General features: G+C 45.0%; 1 protein-coding gene across 8 annotated transcripts in view; it reads left to right on the top strand.

Moving 5' to 3' along the window:
* The window catches only part of SLC38A10 (solute carrier family 38 member 10), a 111104-nt gene that overhangs the window by 19040 nt on the left and 68156 nt on the right, over positions 1-23908 (top strand). For 7 of the 8 annotated variants that reach the window (XR_008315811.1, XM_053294321.1, XM_053294325.1 and 4 more), the window contains 5 exons: positions 4578-4671; positions 6132-6275; positions 7683-7807; positions 19274-19376; positions 21766-21948. Coding sequence is in view for 7 of the 8 variants with exons in the window: in XM_053294321.1 (XP_053150296.1) it covers positions 4578-4671; positions 6132-6275; positions 7683-7807; positions 19274-19376; positions 21766-21948 (649 nt within the window). In the remaining variant the exon portion in view is untranslated. Of the gene's footprint in view, positions 1-4577; positions 4672-5270; positions 5289-6131; positions 6276-7682; positions 7808-19273; positions 19377-21765; positions 21949-23908 lie in introns of those variants that run through there. The other variant, XM_053294327.1, reaches the window with a different exon arrangement.

Raw genomic sequence — 23908 nt, 5'->3', positions numbered from 1 at the left:
AATGCAGTATGCAAAAGACTGTTATCATACAAACTTAAAAACATAAATATTACATGCCATATTAGACTGTATTTAGAGAGTATTCATTTTCAGACGTAGCTAAGGAGAGGGAAGAATTGCTGCAGAAGACAGTATGTTCTGGCATGTGGCCTAAAAAGTAAAGTGTGCCGTTGAGTCAGTTTCAACTCCTGGTGACCACACCTATACTTATGCAAATATGGTCTTATTTATTTATTTATTTATTTATTTATTTATTTATTTATTTATTTATTACACATATTCCGCCCCAAACTCGTGTCTCTGGGTGGTTCACAGTGATATAAAACAAATTAAAACCTATAAATTATCCAGAAGCTGAAAAAGCCTGAGTAAAAAGATGGGTTTAAATTTTTTTAAAAAAACTTGTCAGAGATGGGGAGGATCATATCTCAATAGGGAGCACATTCCATAGTCCCGGGGCAGCAACTGAGAAGGCCCGTCTCCGTGTGGCCTCCAGACGAACCGGCGGCAACTGGAGACGGACTTCCAGAGGCTACCGCAATAGATGGTGGGGCTCATAATGATAGAGACTTTCTTTCAGATACCCAGGGCCCAAGCCATTTAGGGCTTTATAAGTTATAACTAGCACTTTGTGTTTCCCCCGGAAACCTATAGGCAGCCAGTGTAACTCCATTAGCAGAGGTGTAATGTGTTCTCTCCAAGATGACCCAGAGACCAGCCTGGCCGCCACATTCTGAACCAACTGAAGTTTCTGGACTACGTACAAAGGCAGCCCCATGTAGAGTGCATTACAGAAGTTAAATCTGCTATGTACCACTGTTTTGAGGTCACTGATCTCCAGAAACGGACGTAGTTGGCGAATCAACCAAAGTTGATAGAAAGCACCTCTGGCCACCGCCTCAGCCTGAGAAACTAGGAAGAGGTGTGAATCCAGAAGTACTCCCGGACTGCAAAACTGTTCCTTTTGGTGAAGTGTGACCCCATCTAGAACAGGTAGATCAAAATTGTGTCTGGAGTTCCTACCCTGCACGATAAGTACCTCCGTCTTGTCTGGAATCAGCCTGAGTTTATTCTCCCTCATCTAGGCCATTACTGCTCCCAAGCAGGCATTTAGGGAGGATATGCCATCTCCTGAAGAGGTTGACATGGAGATGTATATCTGGGTGTCATCAGCATACTGATAACACCCCGCTTCAAATCCCCTGATGATCTCTCCCAGCGGTTTCATGTAGATGTTAAAGAGCATTGGAGAGAGTATGGAGCCTTGAGGGACGCTATATTTAAGCTCAGATTTTGAAGAGCAGCAATCTCCAATTGACAACATCTGGAACCTATCCGAGATGTAGGAGCGGAACCACTGTAAAACAGTGCCTCCCACCCCCAACACCCTCAGACATTCCAGAAGGATACTATGGTCGATAGTATCGAAAGCCGCTGAGAGATCCAAAAGGACCAAAAGACTCACACTTCCTCTGTCAATTCCCAGTTGGAGATCATCCATCAGGCCAACCAAGGCAGTCTCCACCCCGTAGCCCGCCTGAAAACTAGTTTGAAATGGGTCTAGAATAGATAATCAGTTTCCTCCAAGACCATCTGGAGCTAAGAGGCTACCACCCTCTCAATTACCTTGCCCAGCCACGGGAGGTTGGAGACAGGCCTATAGTTGCTCAACTCTGAGGGATCTAATGTAGGTTTCTTTAAAAGAGGTCTAGTAATTGCCTCCTTAAGACAAGGAGGCATCCTGCCCTCCCTCAGAGAGGCATTTATAATTTCCACCAAACTTCCTACGACCGTCTCCTTGCTAGATAGAACAAGCCATGTTGGATAAGGGTCAAGAGAACAAGTGGTGGACCTCACCGCCCCAAGCAGCTTGTCCACATCTTCAGGAGTCACAAGTTGAAAACCGATCCAGTCAAATCACATAAGAGGAGTTTTTGGACACATCCAGTTCTGATATAGAATTAATTATGGAGTCTCCATCTATGTTGGCCCGAATCCGAGAGATTTTATCTGCGAAAAATTCTTTAAACACCTCACAGCGGGTCACTGATTACTCCAAATTCTGATTTGGGGAGGAGGGGCAGATACTAGTCCCCTCACAACCCTGAACAACTCCACTGGACATGAACTCGCAGAAGCAATATGGGCAGAAAAGAACTGCTTCTTTGCCACATATATTGCCTGAGCATAGATCTTTAAATGTGCTCTATGTCGTAATCTGTCAGATTCGAGTTGCGTCTTTCTCCATTTGCGCTCCAGTCGCCTACCTTGCCGCTTCAGCCCCCATAGTTCTTCTGTATACCAAGGGACCAATTTTGAGGCGGGTTGGAGGGGACGCATAGGAGCACTTGTGTCTACTGCCCTGGTGAGCAAGTTCAAATTCCCAGCCAGGGCATCAACAGGATTATTGGCACAGCCAACATTAAATCCCTCCAAGACTTCTTGGAATCCTACTAGATCCATTAACCTCATCGGGTAGACCGTTCTAATAGGCCCCTCGCCCCTGCGGAGGTGGGAAGCGGTCGTAAGTCTAACCTTAACCAGGTGGTGGTCCATTCATGACAATGGGGGGATTACAGGAGTCCCCACCCACGGAACACCACCCTGATCAGAGTAAAAGACCATATCAAACAATATTGTGTGACTTGCAATACGTGTCCACTTGGGATAGGCCCATAATTGTCATGGCCGCTACTAACTCCTGAGCTGCCCCAGACAAATTGGTCCTGAAACGGACATTGAAGTCTCCCAGCACCAGAAGTCTGTGAGACTCCAACGTGAGCTCCGCGACCAAGTCCGTGAGCTCAGTAAGGGATTCTGTTGTGCAGCGGGGCGATTGGTACACCAACAGAAGTCCCAATCTATCCCTGGTCCCCAAACTTAAGTACACACATTCAGTATGTTCTGATACTCTAACAGGGATCCTGGTAAGGGAGATGTTATCCTCATAGACCACAGCCACTCCACCTTCCCACCCACATCCCATTGTCTGCTCCTCTACAGAATAAGGAGAAGCTGGGCCCAAACTGGGCCACTAGCCTCTCCCAACCAAGTCTCAGTAATACATACCAGGTTGTCCCCTTCATCCATAATCAAATCATGGGTGAGTTCAGGTTTATTTTGGACTGACCTGGCATTGCAGAGGAGCAGCATAAGACTATGTGGGTTGCTGGCAGTGCTCCCTGAGGTCAGAGAGCTGGAAGGACAGCTGGCAGGGCAGCAATTAAATTTCTGACTGCCCTTCCCCTGGAACGGCCTGCTGACCTGACAGCGTTACTCCTTCTATTCCCCACTACCACTGGGATAGCTGCCCCACATTAAAAGGCACCCCGTCTCCCCAACTCTAGATGAACCCAAACACATTACAGTAATTTCAGCCCAATTTTAAAAACATCTAAACTAACTTAAGCAGAAGCCCCACTGTTGAGTAACTCCTCCCTGATCTGATAACTGAACAGAAGGTCCGGACCTTGCCCTTATAGTCCCCCAAAGGCAACCCCCTTTGGTGTCGCCCCTTAGGTGGCAGCCCCACCGCCACTGGCAGCGTGCCTAGATAGTCCTGGGCAGCAGCAGCTCCAGCAGGTGGAATTCAGGAACAAGAACTGCCCAGTCACCTTTGGCCCCAATCCTGTGAGGACTCACCAGCACAGACAGTCCTGGGAGGAGCAAATGGCAAACAAAGGAGGGAGCAGATGAGGGAGCAGCCAGGCAAGGACCCCAGCTTCTCACTCTGGGGTCTGCCAAGGCTAGATGGTGTCTTTTTTCTTCTCTTCTCCGGCAAGCTTCTGGGGCCACCTTCTTTAGAATTCTGTCGGGTGATATTCAGATTTTGAGACCCAAGTAGTGTATGCAGAGTTCTTGTTTTGTTCTTCCACTATACTGACTGCTAGGAGTGACATTTTGATGCATGACAAAACATGGTGCTGTAGTCATTATTGGCAAACCTTAATAAACTTGGTTTTCATGGAATTCCACCATGTCTCATTGTTTGCTTCGCTTTATGGGCTTTCTAAAAAAAAATTAATCTTCATGGTAGTAGCAGTAGTGAATGTTTTAATTGATTTATTTTATTTTATTTTATTTTACATTTTATATCCCGTTCTTCCTCCTAGGAGCCCAGAGCGGTGTATTACATACTTAAGTTTCTCCTCACAACAACCCTGTGAAGTAGGCTAGGCTGAGAGAGAACTGACTGGCCCAAAGTCAACCAGCAAGTCTCATGGCTGAATGGGGATTTGAACTCGGGTCTCCCCGGTCCTAGTCTAACACTCTAACCACTACACCACACTGGTGCTGGTGACAATCACTGTATTTCCTGAGTGTGCGTGTTCATGAAGCATAGTAACTGTTACGCATAATCAGTGCTTTTTCTGAAGCTGTCCTATTGGCAAGGTGGTGGGAAATTCACAGAGAGTGTGTCTACAGCATCTGCAGTAGAAGATGTTTCTGTTCAAAGTGTTGCAAGTACTGGTCCCATCTGAATGCAGTAGCTGGCACATACCTGGCAAGTAATAAGGGCTACATTCCAGGGAAATTCTCAGCTCTGGAATGACCTACCTATTTGTGTGCTTTTTCAGTATGATTGGACTGATGCTAGGAACCTGCATTGCTTTCTATGTTGTCATTGGAGACTTGGGATCAAACTTCTTTGCCCCATTGTTTGGACTCCAGGTAAGCTCCCCACCCCCCACCCCCACAACTGAACTTATCAACAGCCATTCAGAATATCTCCCTTTTCCTGTTGTTGTTCTGCATATAGGGCATGTTATGCTTTTGATGGCATCTTGCCTGAACAGTATCTTTCAAATACACCTAAGCACACTGTCATTCTGCCATTGTCAGTACTAGCGGCAGACACTTTGCCCCATGATAGCCTGCTGCAAGGCAAATTAACTTCACATATACGACCAAGAAACTGATGACTGAAGGTTAGTCCAGAGTGAATCTTCTGCAAATGTTGGTGCTTCCTATACATTTCCCTTAGTTTCACAATCAGATTGCCTCTCTGTTTTTTGTTTTTGTTTATATAGCCAGCCATCCTATCTACGCACCCATCCATCCCAATTAAAATAGCATTTCAACCTTCTCATGGTCTTTATAATGTATCTATCCGGATCATTATGTGAGGGAAGGCAAGACAAGTGCTCTACACATTATCCTCATGTTGTCAGCAGAGAACTGAAAGCCAGAGATGCTAAAGTTGTATCGCCAAAGACTCTGGGGGAAGTTGGTGACGGAACTGGGAATCCAGCACTCTGGGGAGCTGAACAGTGCTTTGGGGCTATAGTGTAAGTTTTAGGATGCATTGGTTTGTTTGTTAATCTCAAACCTCCAAATGGGAGTTCACAACTAGATGGTGAGTCACCAGCAAACCAGGTCAAGAAAGTGCAATGCTGACAGCATATCTTCTGTTTGCCTCTTCAGTACAGGAATAGTTTAATTCCCAGTAGACAAATGGGGACCAGAGAACAATCCATAGGGGCAGGGGCAGGCCAGGAAAGCTAAATGGATATCCAGTAGAGTTGTGGCATGGTTTTTATCTGCTCCGGCCTGATGTAGTTAAGCTCTGATTAAGGAGCTGAGAAGTTAAAAAGATGCGTCATAACCAAAGCCAAATTAGGTATTAAATATTTCTAGACATTTCCAAGCTTTCTGCTATAGTAAATACCAGTAAAAGCTGCTGGTTAATTTTCTGGGTCAGAATTTCCAAGGCTTCCATCTCTTCCTTCATTTTCCTTTCTGCAGCAAGGTTAGTTTTCATTTTATTTGTTGGAAGTGCATAAAAGATATTCAAATAGGTTGCATTCGGATTACCATTTAAAACAGCCAACAAGCTTTTGCCTTAAAATGGTTTTGGTAAGAGCTTTATAGAGCAACAGTGGCACCCAGTGACTGTGTGAGCTAATCACAGAATGGTCTGTGGGAAGCAACTTTCCCAGCATTCTGAATCGTTTCCTTTGATTTGCTTTGAGAGCGAGGCAAAGATAATCTTAAATCTGACTGTGGGGGAGGGGGAGAGGGGTTTGATTGTTGAATGTCTCATTTTGTATGTGTGCATTCACTAGATTTCCCTGCAAGGGATCCTCTAGGTGTGCTCAGGGTAACTGTTCCTCTCAACATTCAACTTCCAGGTGAATGGCTGGTTCCGGATAGTCCTGCTCTTTATCGTCTCCCTCTGCATTGTGCTTCCACTGAGTCTTCAGAGAAACATGATGGCTTCCATACAGTCCTTCAGTGCCATGGCTCTGATCTTTTACACTGTGTTTATGTTTGTGGTCAGTATTAATGACTGGAAGGCTTTTGTTTTCTTCAGTGGTTGGTGGTTAATTCATCTGAGGAAACCGCAATGCAAATTCAGTTTCATGGTGTCCAAGCTTTCTTTGTGGGTGGGCTCTCAGAGGACAGTTAAATGGATGCTAGGTCTGCCTATTGGCAACAACTCATAGGCTCAGGGTTTCAGTTTGAAAGACTTTCTCTATTCAGTGTTCCTGGCAGTGCCTAGTAGAAGACGACCACTACCAGTAACAAGGAGGCTGCTTGCTGTCTTAAGTGGCCACAAACTCGGGAATGTGTCTCCCATATACTACTTAATGTTGCACATTCTTCCAGGGAGATCATGCCACATTCCCAGTTTCCAGCAATTCAGCGCATTTATATACCACAGTATACTATGAGCTCTTAGGCCACACAGATTGTCGGAAGATTCTTGATTACTTTCCTCACTTTCCCTCCCAGGGTGTTTTAATGAAATGCTTCCTTCAGGAAGTGCTTGCCAAGGATTTGCCAGGCCTTCCTTCAAATCCAAAGGTCAGCTATCACCTTCTGCCTCAAGCTCCTTAGGTGTTCCTAGATTTTTCTCACTTTTTCCCATCTCTCAATTCACTTGTCTTATAAATGTCTCCATTTGAGAGAGAGGCTTTTATCTTCTCATGCCACATTTTAGGAGCAGCAGGTGAAGTTGTGCTTGACCTTGATGAACTGTAGGTTGCAGACTGGAGGCTACAGTACACTGTACCAAAGCTGATGGTGATCATATAAATGCACACCAATATTCATGATGCATTGCAGTGTTCATAACTATTTATACTTATGGCACTGTTGATGTACGTGGTGCTTTACAGAATTTCAAAAGTACAAAAATAGATCTAGGGAGAATGTGTAGAGTTGGGGTCAGAGAGCAAGAGGCATTTGAGAGGCTGGATGGTAAAACTGGAGGAGTGTGGGAATCATGGGCAAGTATAATGGAAAGTTGGAGCCAAAAGATAGTTTGGGGCAAGGCTGTGGGAAGCTTTAAAAGTAAGGACAAGGAGTTTGTGCTGGGTATGAAAGGAGATGGGAAACCAGTGAAGGGGTCTGAGTAAATACAAAATATCCCCTTAGTGGACAGTGAGTAGCAATTCCTTCGCCACCTTCTCTGTATGTGGATTGCTGGAATATGTGCAGAACCCTCAATCACTAACTCTCCTGTGCAATATGTGTGGGGAGCTAGTCCAAGAATATAGAACACTGTAGTGCTGCTTGAACAGTTCCAAGCCTAATCCTTGTCCTAACAGAATTGCTGCACTGTTGATCATTTCCACATCAGTAGTAAAGTTGTTGTAATCTGGTTTGCTAGACGTTGGTTTGGTTTGGCGTCTCTGTTGTCTAGATTGTAACCTCTCTTTTCTTTTCCTTGGCTACAGATCGTGCTCTCTGCTTTAAAACATGGCCTTTTTGGTGGGCAGTGGCTGCAGCAGGTCAGTTACGCACGCTGGGAGGGCATTTTTCGCTGCATTCCTATCTTTGGCATGTCTTTTGCCTGTCAGTCGTAAGTACCAGCAACTCTAGCTGCCTAGAGATTGTGGGGTGGAATGAGTTTTGTTAAGGGCAAAGGGTCAGGATGGCCTGCATGGGATAGATACCATCTGGTCCCTTTCGTCTTTATTTTAATCAAAATATTTTACAGCCCACTGAGGTACAGCATCTGACTGGGTTGTGACCCTTTTGTTACCTAGCTGGGAAAGGGAGTTATATTTCACTCTGGAGTCATTGTACTTAAGAAGCTTCTTGTTTGTAGGAGGCAAATATATCCCCAGTGTAATTTTTCCATTGGCTTTAATGTCTGTTGCTAAGAATGGTATTGACCCCAGTTCTTGAGAGGTAACAAGAACTTAAACAGACATAATTACACCACAGTAGGCTACCAAAACTTGCCTCAAATGATTTATGGGAGCATCTTCATTAAGCATGGCAACAGTTTTAGCTGATAATATTTAAGTGGAGGAAATAGTGCTAGGGGCAAGTTAACATTGTTGATTATAGGGTTCCTGTTGCCCTCTTGCGTTATGGACAAGTCACACTGCATTCTGTCTCTGTTATACAAAGCAAAGCCTAATCCTGGATTTTGGCTTGAGATTCTCAGCTTTCTTTTTGTTTTTTTAAAGAAACAACTTTCTAAGTTTTGCTTTCAGAGGTGGAAATTGTTAGCATCTGAAGTCTCAGGAATTTCAGTGATCCAAATAGGGTGCCTGTATCTAAAGCAACCCCTTGTCCTTCCTTGGGCCCCTGTTCTTTCTCTTCCTTGCCCCTTTGCTGTCCTCCTCCCCGCCCAAGTATATTTCAATCTCTCTCATCCACCTGTCAAAAACAACAACAAAATAACTGATATGAATGCATCACATTGGTACCATTTGTTCTGATGGTCAACTTGTGAAGGGTTTTGGTGTAGCACACGTATATCCTTAGTTGCATGATTTGCTGCTGTTGTGGCAGATGGAAGCTTTCAGCCACAGACATTTCCATCATTTGATAGCGTTGGCTCCACCAACCTCCTGACTTGTGACTGGTCCTAAAGTGACCCATCTGGAAAATAGCTGTGAGTTTAGTTGGGGAACCCAGAATGGACAGTTAGCATTAGTTTGGCACAGCTGGGCTCTTCTCCTTGTCCCCCTCTTATCGTCTCTCTCGGCTAGGACATGCCTCACTCCGTTTTAAGTGTCTCCACTATAATTGGTGACAGAAGGGTTTATTCATTCTTTTATAGCTGTACCTAGTTACCACAGCAGGCTTTTCTAAAATCCAAAATTGTCTTTTTTCTTGTGGTGGCCATTCAGTAACCAACCTTCATTTGTTGGGAGTGGGGAACACAGGAAAATTATATGTTCTGGACTAGTATATTCACATATCTATCTAAATATAGATTGCTACACCAACAGTGTGGCAAGCCAAACCGAAAGCTCAAACCTATAATTTTTCCCAAGGGCAAGAATAACACGCACTTCTTGGCCTTTGTGATGTCACATATGGATGAATCCTAGAGTAGACAGGCTTACAATCACTGACCGCTCAAATGCCTTAAAACACGTGCGTGTACACACACACACCCTGATGACAAATGTAAGACCTGGATTCCTTCCCCCTGGAGGCAAAAAAGAGGGAATTTTTCCCCTCTGGAGGCAAAAAAGTAACATGCATTGGAATGCCAGTTGCTACTGCTGATCCTAAATGCACAAGTATACTTTGCTTGTAGAGTTGGCTCCTTCTGGAACTGAGGCTTGTTGCCATTGCCAAATTTAAAGAGAAGTGCCTTGGCCCCCCACAAGCATGCCATATGGTCTAGCAGACTGTGCGTGGGGCTGGGAGCCAGGAAGCCTGGGAGTTTAATATTAGCTCTGCTACAGCTTTCCTGTGTGACCTTAGGCTAGTCTCCTCATCTCAATAGCTCATCTGTAATGTGGATGTTGGTGAGATATCCTTTGAAGCAGAGTTTTGCGCAGGGATGCAGCTGGACCTTGTGGGATCCTCTTGACTCAATGTGGCTAGCACATTGTTTGGTGGAACACTGCTGGCATTAGCGGTGTAATGAAAATCACACTGTGGCACAATGGCTGTTGTGTATTTTGAAGGGCTTAAATCTGAATGCCCTTCTTGAAGTGTGCTCCACTCACCCTTCTTTGACTTAACCCGTACACTCCATTTAGTGCTGAGTGGACTGATGGTGCCAATTCTGTTTAAGATTAACTGTGACTCAGATCCCTAACGGTGATCAAGTGCCTCACCCCCAGCCCTGAGGATGCGTTATTTTGCAGGATTGGGCCCTTTCAGTGAGCAGTGTTACCTACTGTCCATAACGAATCTAAAAATAACACAGCAAATGCACCCTCTCTGTTTTCTATACACAAGGGATGGGTTTTTATGGTGGAGATGAAAATCTGTTAACAAAAGAAATAGCTCTCTCTTCATCAAGAAGGAGCTGCTGTTTCTCTGTATCAAGCGCTGGAGCTGCTTGTTTGTGCTCTTTCTCTCCTTGTGCTCATCTTGGGAATAGAGAGATAAATGTAAAGGGCATTTGGTCTAAATATCTTCCTTCAGTCTACCCTGAGGAGCAGCGTTTATGTGATTGCAAGTGATGTGAAGAAGCCTAAGCCTGTAGCATACAAAGTGTTTGTCAGACAAAGGCTTCTGTGCCCTGAATGCCTCAATCTTAGCCTGGCCTTCAGCATGGACATTTTAGTTTAAAAATAAGGCCGGTGCACTGCACAGGAAGGTGTGCTGCTTGTTGGAGCCTTGACTGGTAGGCAGCTTTGGCTGGCATGCCTTGCAGGTTTGGGGGGACTTCTTATAGTGATGTCTGAAAAGCAAGAATGTCTTGGGGCTTGTTTACGTGAAGCCGAGCTGGTAAGTGATATGATCCTGCTGATTCCTGAGCTGCTCTCTTAAGGGCATGAGGCGTGTCTTGCTAGATCAGACCTGAAGTACATCTAGTCAAGCAGTCTGCCTTCCAGCAGTAACTAGACAGATGCCCCTGGAAAGCTCACAAGCAGGGCATGGTGGCAATAGCAGTCCTGGTGTTTGTTCTCCAATATTGGGTAATCTGAGGTATAAGGCTTTTATAATATGGTCCCATTCTTATGCTTGGCTACATATCCAGTGCCTTCTAGAATATTTTTCTATTACCTGTATTTGTCCCTCAGGACCAAACTAGATGTAATGCAGGAAACACTGTGAACAGGGAACCATGTGTGTATGAATGTTTAGATGCTGCAGGGCCCCAATTCAGATTAGGGCTAGGTTGTTAGGTGGGAAGAAGATTTTGACCTCTCCATTTCCTCCATTAAAATCACCCATAGAGCATTTGCCTCATGGGTCAAGTAGGGTGTGCGTGCGTGCGTGTGTGTGTGTGTGTGTGATTTTAAATTGGGGGAAATGCTGCAAGGGGATAGGGCTAACCCCCCTTTCCACCAGCAGCACCCTGGTCTTGATCCAAATCAAGAATGGGCACAGCTGCAATTAACACTTTAAAACCCTCAAGAGATTCTGTTCATGGATCTCCCATATCCTGTCTATTTTTGGCCCTCAACCTATTGGAAATTGAGAGGCAGAAAACACTTTTTTACGGTAGGTTTCTCATTCTGTATTGTGAGAACCTCCCTAAGCTGTGGTTTTTCCTAGGTGTGTTGTTACTCAGTACAAATATTAGCATACATGCAGGGTGAAAATAAGAACAGCCCTGCTGGGTCAGGCCCAAGGCCTGTCTAGTCCAGCATCCTGTTTCACACAGTGGTCCACCAGATGCCTCTGAGAAACCCACAGACGAGAGGTGAAGATATGCCCTCTCTCCTGCTGTTGCTCCCCTGCAACAGGTATTTAGAGACATCTTGTCTCTGAGGATGGAGCCACCAGACTTGCAGCCATTGATTGACCTGTCCTCCATGAATTTGTCTAAGCCCCCTTTAAGCCATTCAAGCTAATGGCCACCACCACATCCTGTGGCAGAGAATTCCATAGATTAATTATACACTGTGTGAAAAAGTACTTCCTTTTGTTTCTCCTAAAATTTCTGGCTTTCAGTTTCATGAGATGACCCCTGGTTCTAGTGTTGTGAGAGAGGGAGAAAATTTCTCTTTGTCCACTCTCAGTACTCCATGCATAATTTTATACACCTGTATCATGTCTCCCCGTAGTTGCTGCTTTTCTAAACTAAAGGAATCAAAACAGGGCGATTTTGATGTAAACTGCCCTGAGCCATTTTTGAAAGGGTGGTATATAAATCAAATGAATGAATAAATAAATAAACAAAAATCCCTAGAGGCTGTAGCGTGGCCTCATAACCAGGGGCCTGGAGCACCTTCCTTATCTTGGTTGTCTTTTTGTGCACCTTTTCCAGTTCTACAATGTCCTTCTTAAGATACAGTGATCTGTGCACAGTACTCCATGTGGCTGCACTAAAGATTTGTCTAAAGACATTTTAATATTAGCATTTTATTTTCAACCCCCTTCCTAACGATCCCTAGCATGGAATTGCCCTTTTTCACAGCTGTCGTGCACTGAGTATACACTTTCAATGAGCTGTCCACCATGACCAAGATCTCTCTCCTGGTCAGTTACTCATAGCTCAGACCCCATCAGTGTATATGTCGATTTTTTTTTGCCTCAGTATGCATCACTTTGCATTTGCTTACACTGAACCCTGTTTGCCATTTTTTCACCCAGTTTGGAGAGATCCTATTGGATCTCCTCATAATCTCTCTTGGATTTTACTACCCTAAATAGTTTAGTGTCATCTGCAAATTTGGCCACTTTGCTGCGTACCACAACTTCTAGATCATTTATGAACAAGTTAAAGAGCACTGGTCCCAGTACAGATACATGGGGGACCCCACTTCTTTCTTCGTTCCATTGTGAAAACTGTCTATTTATTCCTACCCTCTGTTTCCTGTCCTTCAGCCAGTTACCAATTCACACATGAACCTGTCCCCTTATCCCATGATTGCTAAGTTTACTCGAGCCTTTGGTGGGGAACTTTTTTTCCAAACCTTTTTGCAAGTCCAAGTATACTGTGTTAACTGGATCACCTTTATCCACATGCCTGTTGACACTCTCAAAGAACTCCAAAAGGTTAGTGAGGCAAAACTTGCCCTTGTAGAAGCCATACTAGTTATCCTTCAGCAAGGCCCATTCTTTTGTGTGTTTAACAATTTTGTCTTTAAGTATGCTTTCCATCAGTTTACCCAGCACAGTTGTTAAACTAACTGCCCTGTAGTTATATACTGCCCAAAACTTATGTCTCTGGGTGGTTTACAATAAAAACAGTAAAAATTAAAATAGCATTAAACATTAAAACAATTTACAATTTATCACAATGTTAAAACTATTAAAAACTGTATATCTAATTAAAAGCCTGGATGAACAAATGTGTCTTAACTGCATTTAAAATTTGTCAGATATGGAGAGGCTCTTACTTCAACAGGAAGCGCATTCCAAAGCCTTGGGGCAGCAACAGAGAAGGCCCATCCCTGAGTAGCCACCAGATAAGCCGGTGGCAACTGCAGACTATCTCAATGGACAGTGGGGGTCATGGCAAAGAAGACACTCTCTTAAATACCCAGGGCTTAAGCTGCTTAGGGCTTTATAGGTTATAACTAGCACCTTGTATTTTTCCCAGAAACATATCGGCAGCCGGTGTAGCTCTTTCAACACAGGAGTAATATGGTCTCTCCAAGATGACCCAGAGACCGACCTGGCACATTCTGTACCAGTTGCATTTTCCAGACTATGTACAAAGGCGGCCCCACATAGAGCACATTGCAGTAGTCAAGTCTGCAGGTTACCAGTATATGTACCACTGTTCTGAGGTCATTTGTTTTGAGAAACAGATGCTGCTGGAGTATCAGCCAAAGCTGACAAAAAGCGCTTCTGGCCACCGCCTCAACCTGGGACACCAGGAAGAGGTTAGGATCAAGAAGCACCTCCAGGTATGCAACCTGTTCCTTCTGGGGAAGTGTGACCCCATCCAAAATTGGCAGATCAAAATTGTCTCCTGAGTTCCGACCTTGCACAATAAATACATCCATCTTATCTGGATTCAGTCTCAGTTGCTTATCCTTCATCCAGCCTGTCACAGGTAGGCATTTAGGGAGATTATGTCTTCTCCCAATGATGCTGACATGGAGAAATAGATTTGGGTGTCATCAGCATACTGATAACATCCTGCACCAAATCTTCTGATGATCTCTCTCTGTTGTTTCCCAGATGATCTCTCTGTTGTTAAACATCTAACATGCATGTAGATGTTAAACAACATTGGAGACAGTATGGAGTCCTGAGAGATACAATACAAAAGTTCAGATTTTGAAGAGCAACAGTCTCCAAGGGACACCATCTGGCATCTGCTCAAGGGGTAGGAGTGGAACCACTGCAGAACAGTGCCTCCCATCCCCAACCCCCTCAGACGTACCAGAAGGATACTATGGTCGATAGTATCAAAAGCCGCCCAGAGGTCCAAAAGGACCAACAGAGTCACACTCCCTCTGTCAATTCCCAATTGGAGATCATCCATCAGGCCAGCCAAGGCAGTCTCCACCCCATAGCCCACCTGAGAACCAGTTTGAAATGCGTCTAGTTAATCACTTTCCTCCAAGATTGCCTGGAGCTGAGAGGCCACCCCCCCCTCAATTACTTAGCCCAGCCATGAAAGGTTGGAGACAGGCCTATAGTTGCTTAACTCTGAGGGACCCAATGCAGGTTTCTTTAAAAGAGGTCTAATAATTGCCTCCTTGAAACGAGGCATCCTTTCCTCCTTCAGAGAAGCATTTATAATCTCTACCAGGTCTTCTACGACCACCCCCCGGCTGATAGTATAAGCCAAGTCAGACAAGGGTCAAGAGAACACGTGGCAGATAGCACCATTCCAGTTAGCTTGTCTACATTCTCAGGAGTCTCAACTGAAACTGATCCAGCCTAACCACATAGGAGGAGTTGCTGGACACCTCCGCATCAGACTCTGCAGTAATTGTGTAATCTGACTCTATGTCAGCCCAAATATAAGAGATTTTGTCCACAAAGAACTCATTAAAAACACCACAGTGGGTAATTTGATGGTTCCAAGTTCTGATTCAAGGGAGATGGGGCACACACTAGCCCTCTCACAATCCTGAACAACTTCACAGGGTGTGAGCTTGCAGATGAAATATGGGCAGAAAATAATAGCTTATTTGCCACACATATTTACAGAGCATAGATCTTCAAATGCGCTCATTGTTGTAATCTGTCAGATAGATTTGAGTTGAGTCTTCCTCTACCTGTGCTCTAGTCATCTACTTTGCTGCTTCAGTTCCCTTAGATCTTCTGTATACCAAGGGGCCAGTTTGGAAGTGGGTCAGAGAGGACACTTAGGAGCGATCAGGTCTACTGCCCTGGTGAGTTTACTGAGCAAACACTGAATCCTTCTTGGATTCAAAAATCTTCTCAAGAGGGCCATCCAAATAGGCCCTCACCCCTGCAGATATGGGTGTGATTGTGAGTCCAACCTTAACCAGATGGTGGTCCATCAATGATAATGGGGAAATAACAGGAGTCCCCACCCACAGAATACCACCCTGATCAGAGTGAAAGACCAGATCAAGCATGTGACTAGCAACATCCATTGGTCCCAAGACTGCTTGGGATAGGCCCATAGTTGACTGGTTTTTCTATCTTGACTGTTTTTCTATTAGACTAGTAGCCGTTGATAGACCTCCTCCTCCATGAAGTTATCCAAACCCCTCTTAAAACCATCCAGGTTGTTGGCTGTCACCACATCTTGTGGCAGAGAATTCCACAAGTTGATTATGCATTGTGTGAAAAAGTACTTCCTTTTGTTGATCCTAAATTTCTTGGCAATCAATATGGGATGAGCCCTGGTTCTAGTGTTATGCGAGGGAGAGATAAATTTCTCTCTGTCCACTTTCTTCACACCATGCATGATTTTATAGACCTCTATCATGTCTCCCCACAGTTGTCTTTTTTCCTAACTAAAAAGCCCCAGGTGTTGTAGCTTTCCCTCAGTGGAGTGACTGGGGTTCTTATAGACCACAGCCACTCCACCTCCCCTCCTATGTCCCCTCACCTGCTCCTCAACAGAGTAACCTGGAGGGACAAGCTGGGAACAGCTTCCCCCAACCAAGTCTTTGTGATACATACCAGGCCAGCCTCTTCATCCAGAATCAGATCATGGATGGTTTCTGATTTATTCTGGACCAACCTAGTTTTACACAGGAGCAAGGTGAGACTTTATGGGTGGTTGGCACTGCTCTCCAAGGTCAGAGAGCTGGCAGGACAGCCATAAAAGGCAACGGCAATTAGATTTCTCATTTCCCTTTCCCTGTAACAGCCCACTGACTTGCCAAAGTTACTACACCACCACCACTAGAATAAGAACAGCCCTGCTGGATCAGCCCAAGGCCCATCTAGTCCAGCATCCTGTTTCACACAGTGGCCCACCAGATGCCACTGGAAGCCTACAGACAGGAGTTGAGGGCATAGCCACCTCATAATCTGAGGATACTCCCCCTGTCTCCCCATCTCCAGGCAAACCCAAGCACACTATAAACCAATCTCACCCAGGACTTAAAACAGAAGCCAAAATATAAAATACCTACTCCCTTACCACTACCATGCACAAGGTTCCTGGCCCAGGAGGCCTGGCCCTTGCCCTCATTAACACCCTGCCTCCACAGGCTGCAGAGTTGGCTGCTCTGGGCAGGTGGAGTTCAGGAGCTCCTGAGTCACCCTTGGGCCCCAGTCCTGCACAGACTCCCCACAGATCAGCAGCCAGTCCCATGCAGCAGAGTGCAAGCAGCTGGGGGATGGGCATCGGCAGCAGAAGACAGGCACACAGGATCTCACTCTGGGTCTGCCTGAGAAGCAGATGGTGTTCTTTCTCTCCTGCAGAGCTTCTGCCAAGCTGGGGCTACCCCATAGCCTGCTTGATCTGTGGGGAGTCTGTGCAGGACTGGGGCACAGGGGTGATTCAGCAGCATCCCTAAATAGACCCAGAGTTGGCTAGACTCAAGAGCTGCTGAGTCACCCCTGGGTCCCAATCCTGCACAGACTCCTCACAGATTAGGAGCCAGAACTCTTCAGAACTTCTGGGTGGATGCCACCTGGCCTTGGTGATTTGTTAATTTTTAGTTTTCCAAGACATTTTAGAACATCCTCTCTCGTCACCTCAAATTGGCTCAGTTCTTCAGCCTCCAAGCCTGAGAAGCTCCGTTCCAGAGAAGGTATATGGTCAGTATCCTCTGCTGTAAAGACAGATGCTAAGAACTCATTCAGCTTCTCTTCAATCTCCTTATCCTTCATAATAATCCCTTTCACACCCTCATCATCTAAAGGTCCAACCACTTCCCTGGCAGGTTTTCTTTTCTGATAGATTTAAATAAGCTTTTGCTATTCCTCTTGACACTTCTATCTATATGCTCCTCAAACTCCCTTTTTGCATTCCTTATTACCTCCTTGTGTTGCTTTTGTCAGAGTTGGTTCCTTCCTGTTCTCGTCATTTGGGCAGGACTTCCATTTTCTGAAGGAAGTCTTCTTCCCTTTTATAGCTTCCCTGACTCTGCTTGTTTACCACAAAAGTGTCCTCCTGAACTTGGTGGTACTTTCCCTCCTTCTTGGTATACTTTCCAACTGAGCTTCTATAATAGTGGTTTGGATTAAGTTGCATGCTTTCTGGAGTGATCTGACCCTCCTGACTTTCCCTTTCAGCTTCTTTTTTTTACCAGTCCCCTCATTTTTAAGGAGTTTCCTCTTCTGAAGTCCAGCATCTGTGTTGGACTTCCTTGGCAATGCTCCCCTTGCATATAAACTGAATTGGATCACACTATGGTCACTGTTCCCAAATGGTTCTACAACTCTGACATCTCATACCAAGTCCTGGGCACCACTCAGGATTAAATCCAAGGTCGCCTTCTTTCTGGTTGGTTCCGCAATCAGCTGTTTTAAGGCGCAGTCATTTAGCATATCTAGAAATTTGGCCTCTCTTTCAATACCCAAATGTGAATTTGCCCAGTCTATGTGAAGGTAATTGAAATCACCCATTATTACAGCTCTGTCTTTCTTTGATGCCTCTCTGACTTTCTTCTCCAGCTCCAGGTAACTCTCAATGTTTTGATCTGGAGGATGACATCATGTCCCTAGTAAAACATTTCCTTTCAGTCCTCGTATTGATTCTGTGGTGGACACAGACTTACAAAAGTCCTTCTAGACTTTCTAGCTGGGTCACATTTGGCAACAAATGTTTGTATAAGATGATGGTTGTGATCAGAGGTGCTCTTACCCCTGGACTTGCGAGCCAAAGTCCAGGGCCTCCACAACCCCTGGGGGCCACCAAATCCATTTTAGTCTGTCCTGGGTGGTGTGGTCACATTAAAAATGTGTTAAAAATATTGGGGGGGGGGGGCGGCACTCCAAAGGCCTTTAGGTCCAGGTTCCAAAATTACCTAGGTGCCCCTCTTGTTGTGGTGATTTATTTATTTAACATATTTGTATACCACCCAAAACCCAAGTCTCTGGGCAGTTTACAACAAAACATGATAAAGCTGTAATCTTCAGTGACCTTATGAGAGAGTATATACCAATCTGGTGTATGCTCCACAAATACCTAACTGCCGCTGTGCTATGGAGTGCCTCCTGTTGACCTGCATAATAGGGAGCTTAAGGATTTTTTTTTTTTTTTGCTCTGTTCAGTAGCTAAAGCATTTCCCCCCTTTCTACTTGCCTTCTGTTGGATATACTTCAAGTTGGCATTCTTCCCAGTAGTGCTAGGAGTGCCTATCTTCCTTCTTACTTTCCTACTGATGCCTTCAAGGTATCTCTTTGCAATTGTGGTCAGGAATGTGCGGTCAAGTGAGGACTGTGCAGCCCTGGTTGCTGTATGAATAAGCTGAATAATATTAGGGAAAGGTTTCCCAAGTGTATAAGCACACCCAAGCTCTGTGTAATGGGCCTTTTCAGTGTTCTGTGGGCCTGGGCTCAGGAATCAGTGCTGAAATATGACAGACCCAGCGTTTCGCCTTGATTGTTTAACTTTTTCTTTTGACAATCTGATGCTTTAGTTCTCTTCCTGCTCGTTATTCTGTAAACACCGCATTGTTTTAATTATCAACTCGGGGAGCTCCAAGAACAATAATCTCCAGTGTGCTGTCTGGAGCTCTGCCACTGGTGTTTCAAGCAAACAAGTGGTCATTCATGTTGCAATGCCCTTTTTTAAAAAAGTGAAATATTTACATTGCACACGTGGCAGCGGTAGGGAGGGGGAGCGCGGGGTTGTTTGTGCAACACTTAAACTTGTGAGTGTTTTGAAATCTCTTGGCATTAGTGGAGTAAACTGCGGTATAGTGGCAAGTGCCTGAACACTGCATGGAGAAAGTGCTTGCAGTTACACTTTGCTGGCCCAAATAAAAGGCATGTTGGATTCGGTACTTCTCCAGGAAATGTTTCTAATATGCATTAACAGTGATCTGTTTTCCTGCAGCCAGGTCTTGCCAACCTATGACAGTCTGGATGAGCCATCTGTGAAAATCATGAGTTCCATATTTGCCTCGTCACTAAATGTGGTCACCACTTTTTATGTTATGGTGAGAACCCCTTTTTTGAGTTCCTTCCTGCTCCCCCACCTCCTTCTTTCCAAAACTCTTCTAAAAAATGAACTCTGCTGGTTATCTTTGGAGCAAATAAAGGTGATAGGAAATGACACTTTCTGCAATGTCCAGTGGACCCTCTTTAGGTCTTATTCACAGGTCCAAGATTTGAACATAACAAATCCCATTCAGTAGGGCTGGAGCAAGGAAGGCTTTGTTTCCATGTTTTGTTTTGTTTTAGTGCCTTGAATTTTGTCTGAACTACTAGCTAGAGTTCCTGCCTTAAGCAGTCTGATCCAAAGGGGTAGCTTTGCCTAACTTGGCAAAGAGGTACCTATTTAATGTGGTGATTCTCTTTATTGAGCAGGGGGAGAGTAACTGGCCCTATCCACCCCCAGCACAGTACCTCCAGTGACTGGTGCTGGTGTCTAGCTGATGTTTCTTTTTAGATTGTGAGCCCTTTGGGGACAGGGATCCATCTTATTTATTTATTATTTATCTGTGTAAACTGCCCCGAGCCATTTTTGGAAGAGCGGTGTAGAAATCGAATAAATAATAAAAAATAATAATAATGAGGCAACAAGAGGTAAGTGTAGGCACATCTCCCTGCTACAGGCATCTCCGCACCTGCCTACTGCCACCACTGTGCTTTTTTACCCCCTCACTGGCCCAAATGTTGCTTCTTCCCTGTGCCACTGGATGAAGCTCTCCACCACTTTTGGCTGCCTGCACACTATGAGGCAGCTGTTAGCAGGTATCCAGGCACCAACAGTTTTGTGTGCTGGTCTCTCTGTTGCTGCTGCTGCTGCTCTAGTGGTGTGCACAAACACACACACACACTCTTTCTCTTTCGTTCTCTCTCTCTCTGCTCTAAGCACCAAAAGTGGAGATGTCTGGTGCTTGGAAAGGAGAGATGGTAAGGTGCAGAGAGAGCGTGTGTGCTGGTGCTAGTGCAGTAGCTAAGAAGAGAAGCTAGCGTGTGAAGCTGCCAGTGCTTGGATGCACTCTAGCCACCACCTTGCAGCAAGAATGATGGCGCACCCCATTGGGCAGTAGCAGGGAAGAGGGTGGAGACTGGGCTGGCAGGGGGCAAGCCACTAAGGGATGTGGGGAGCAGGCTTGTGAGCTGGCAAGGGGAGGCAAGGCAGCTTGTTGCCATTGGCCTCACACGGCAAACAACAGTGAATCAGCACCTCTGAGCCAGAATTGCCAGCAGCGCCTCTCCAGGCAGTAAGGATGCTGGTGCTAACCACAGCATGACTTGTATCTTCAACACTGCATCTATATTCAGAGAGCAAACTGAGCATTGCAAACACTCTCCGTACTGATTTGTCCTTCACTGTTGTCAGCATTAATGTAGGTACAAGGCTCTGAAGGGGCCAGAGGAAAAAGGAGTGGAATGCTTCTCCCAGTTGCCTTCCTGAAATGCAGCTGATAATGAGTTAATGGTGTTTGGGAGTTGCTACATCTCTGAGCTGTAGTAACTCCTCTCCACAGTGCCATCAGACTGCTGTTCCACTTTTTTTAGCTGCCCTTGGAACAGGGGACAATGAGCAATCAACCTTACTTATAGTTTGGCTATATGGGAAATCTTGTGGAGGGGTTTCTAGTAAGCTTGTTTTCAACTAAGAAAACCTGAACCATGTCGTATCACTTGAAACGGAAGTGCGTAAAACCCAGTTCAGTTTGGAAGACAGACAGAGGAGTGTTACTGTTTTGAAAGTGGATTACAACCATTCCATTATTTCATGAATGGGCTTTGGGGGTCAACTGCTGTGGTAGAAATCAGAGCAGCTTAAGGACATGGAAGGCAGCTCATTACCTCTGCATTTCTCCTCTATTTGTACTGATACACCTGTGGTTGTGGCTTCTAAATAAGAGTTTTCCCATTTAAGATGCTAGAGGAAATTTAATGCTTTGCAATATTTTTTCTTTCTGGAGAGCAACCCTTCATGTCTTAGTCAAATGTTAAGGGGGTGGGACTAGAAGACCTCCAAGGTCCCATCCAACTCCAAAATGCTACGATCTTTAATGTCATCTTACTTCTTTATATCACAGTGGATAATTATTTTCACTCTATCATAAATCCATTGTGCATCTCCTTCTTATGTGCACTTCACGCAGCTCTGGTCACCCAGTCTCAGAAAAGACACAATGGAATTTGGAAATATATGGGCTTCCAGATGGTTTCCCTAAGATCCAGAGTATAAAGGGTTAGGACTAATCAGTGCAGAGTGGGATGGGGAAAAGAATGTAACTAATTTAAGAAAGTGGCCCCATTGTTTTAAGGACAGACCCAAGGGATGCCCAGATTTCTACCTTTTTCTTTTGAACAAATGTGTGCAGCCATCGAAAGCAATTTCTTTCTTTCTTTTTTCTTGAACAGGTGGGGTTCTTTGGCTATGTGAGCTACACTGAAGCCATTGCTGGAAATGTACTCATGAATTTTCCATCCAATGTGGTGACGGAGATGATAAGGGTGGGGTTCATGATGTCCGTAGCAGTGGGGTTTCCTATGATGATTCTGCCATGCCGGCAGGCACTGAATACCCTTCTCTTTGAGCAGCAGGTAAAGAAAGCCCTTATGGATTGGTAGAGTTGCCTGCCCATGCCTTTATAATTCAGTGTCTAGACTTTTGCACACATTTCCATGTTCATACTGTGCTTTACCCTTTTCTGTTGTCTCTCCCTCCACTTTGACATCTGATATAAGAGGATTATGCAAAATTCCTCACCCTCCGGCTAAGAGGTGGCAGTCACACTTGATGGTTTGTTGGTCTGATGTCTCATATTTTCCCTTTCACAAGAAACTTCTAGTTAATAATCTGGGCTCTACTCCGTAACATGCGGCCAGTTCTGTTGTGTGGGGATAGCAAGCAAGCAAGAATATCCACGTAAGCTCTATGTGGAAGAACACAAGTCACTGTGAGGAAATGCAACACTGCATTGGAATGGCACAAAAGTCATAGCTTTAACTATGGGCTGAGTGACTTTCAGGACAGTGGCAGCATGTTGAGAAACTCTGTACTTACCAAGAAGATATCTGGAGAAGTGATCATACACAAATCATGTAGATGTCACATGATATTCACATATTTAAAAGGATGTTTCCATTATTCCCCCTGCCACACACATCATTATTGAGGGATTGTTTAACTGTTTCCTAATTATTTGGAAGCAGGTCCCACTGTGTTTAATGGAGTTTATTTCCTTGTAGATCTGTGTGTAGAACTGCCTGCGCAGTTATCAAAATGCTTCTGGAAAAGGAATGTGTACTCCAGCCCAATGTTTTCCCCCACTCAAAGTGGTCAGCTGGATGCTTCTAGAAAGCCCCAAAGAAGTGCAGCAAGGAAACCCTAGAAACCATTCCCACCCAGCACCAAGAAGCCAGGTTCTACATGAGAGTCAAACTGCCTGTGAATGTGGAAGCTTCATTTCCCAAGTATAGTTGAGTGAAGTTTCCATATCCACAGGCAGTTTGGCTCTGCTGTAGAACCTCCATGTTCAAGAGCCAGAGGTCATGAAATGTTGGTTCTGTTCACCAGCCAGATAAAAATATATTGCCAGGATTTATGCGCATCAAGCATAATTTCTCATTTGTCACAGACAAGTAAACTAGTGGATTTCCTGAGCCTTATGGAGCAGTCTACACAGAATGATGGTTTTTTGGTGCTCTTCTCAGCTGCTGGGTGAGGACATCTCCGTGGGTTATCCTTCCCAGCATGCTCCAGGGCAGGACGAATTCAAATTTGTGATAGCCTTTAAAAGGCTCAGGAGGATAACCCATCCCAGTTTTTAGTTCGCCCTGCTACACTCCAGCGCATTCGACTGAACTTTGCTCTGCAAGCCTTGCTTCTCCTCTACTCCCTTACTCTTTTTCGTCTTCAATACTGCTCCTTTGCTTCCTCCCTGCTAATCCTGGCTCTGTCTGCTAAAAACAACAACCCCAAAAATATTTTGTCCTCTACCTGCCTTCTCTCCTCCTTTCACTCCTTACTCCTGCCATGGAGCCTCAAAGGGTGGGCATTCTCCAAACATTAATGCCCCAAAGCAAGAAAACGACGAAATCGGGTATGTCAGCTGGGACCCAGCACCATTGCGTGCTGGCTCCAGAGGCACAAGCCTCCCCACCACAGACCTCTCCGTCCAAGTCAGGAGCGACTGAGGGGAGGGGCACAGACACAAGGACCCAGCTGAGGGTCACCAGGAAGGAGATCGGGCAGTGAGTGAGGAAAAGCTCCAGGAGGCGCAAATGCCCCCCCCCCCCGCTTCCCCGGCGAGCAGGGGTGTAGCAAGGTTGGAGTGGGCCTAGAGACAAGGTATTCATTTTAATATAAATAATACAAATTACTCGAATATTTAAATACAAATACAAATAACTCAAATATTTAAGCCACACTACTATGGTTTATTTAGAAACTAAATATGTAGCGGTATTAAGTTCAGGCTTCAATAAATGATTTCTAAATTATAAGAAATCATGATTTCTAGGCCAGCTCTCTTGGGAGAAACACACAGGTGTCAGAGTT

The sequence above is a fragment of the Hemicordylus capensis genome, chromosome 2 (genome assembly GCF_027244095.1).
Source record: "Hemicordylus capensis ecotype Gifberg chromosome 2, rHemCap1.1.pri, whole genome shotgun sequence".
Classification (NCBI taxonomy): domain Eukaryota; kingdom Metazoa; phylum Chordata; class Lepidosauria; order Squamata; family Cordylidae; genus Hemicordylus; species Hemicordylus capensis.
Note: the sequence above shows the minus strand (reverse complement) of the source record. Positions and strands in the feature narration are given on the sequence as shown.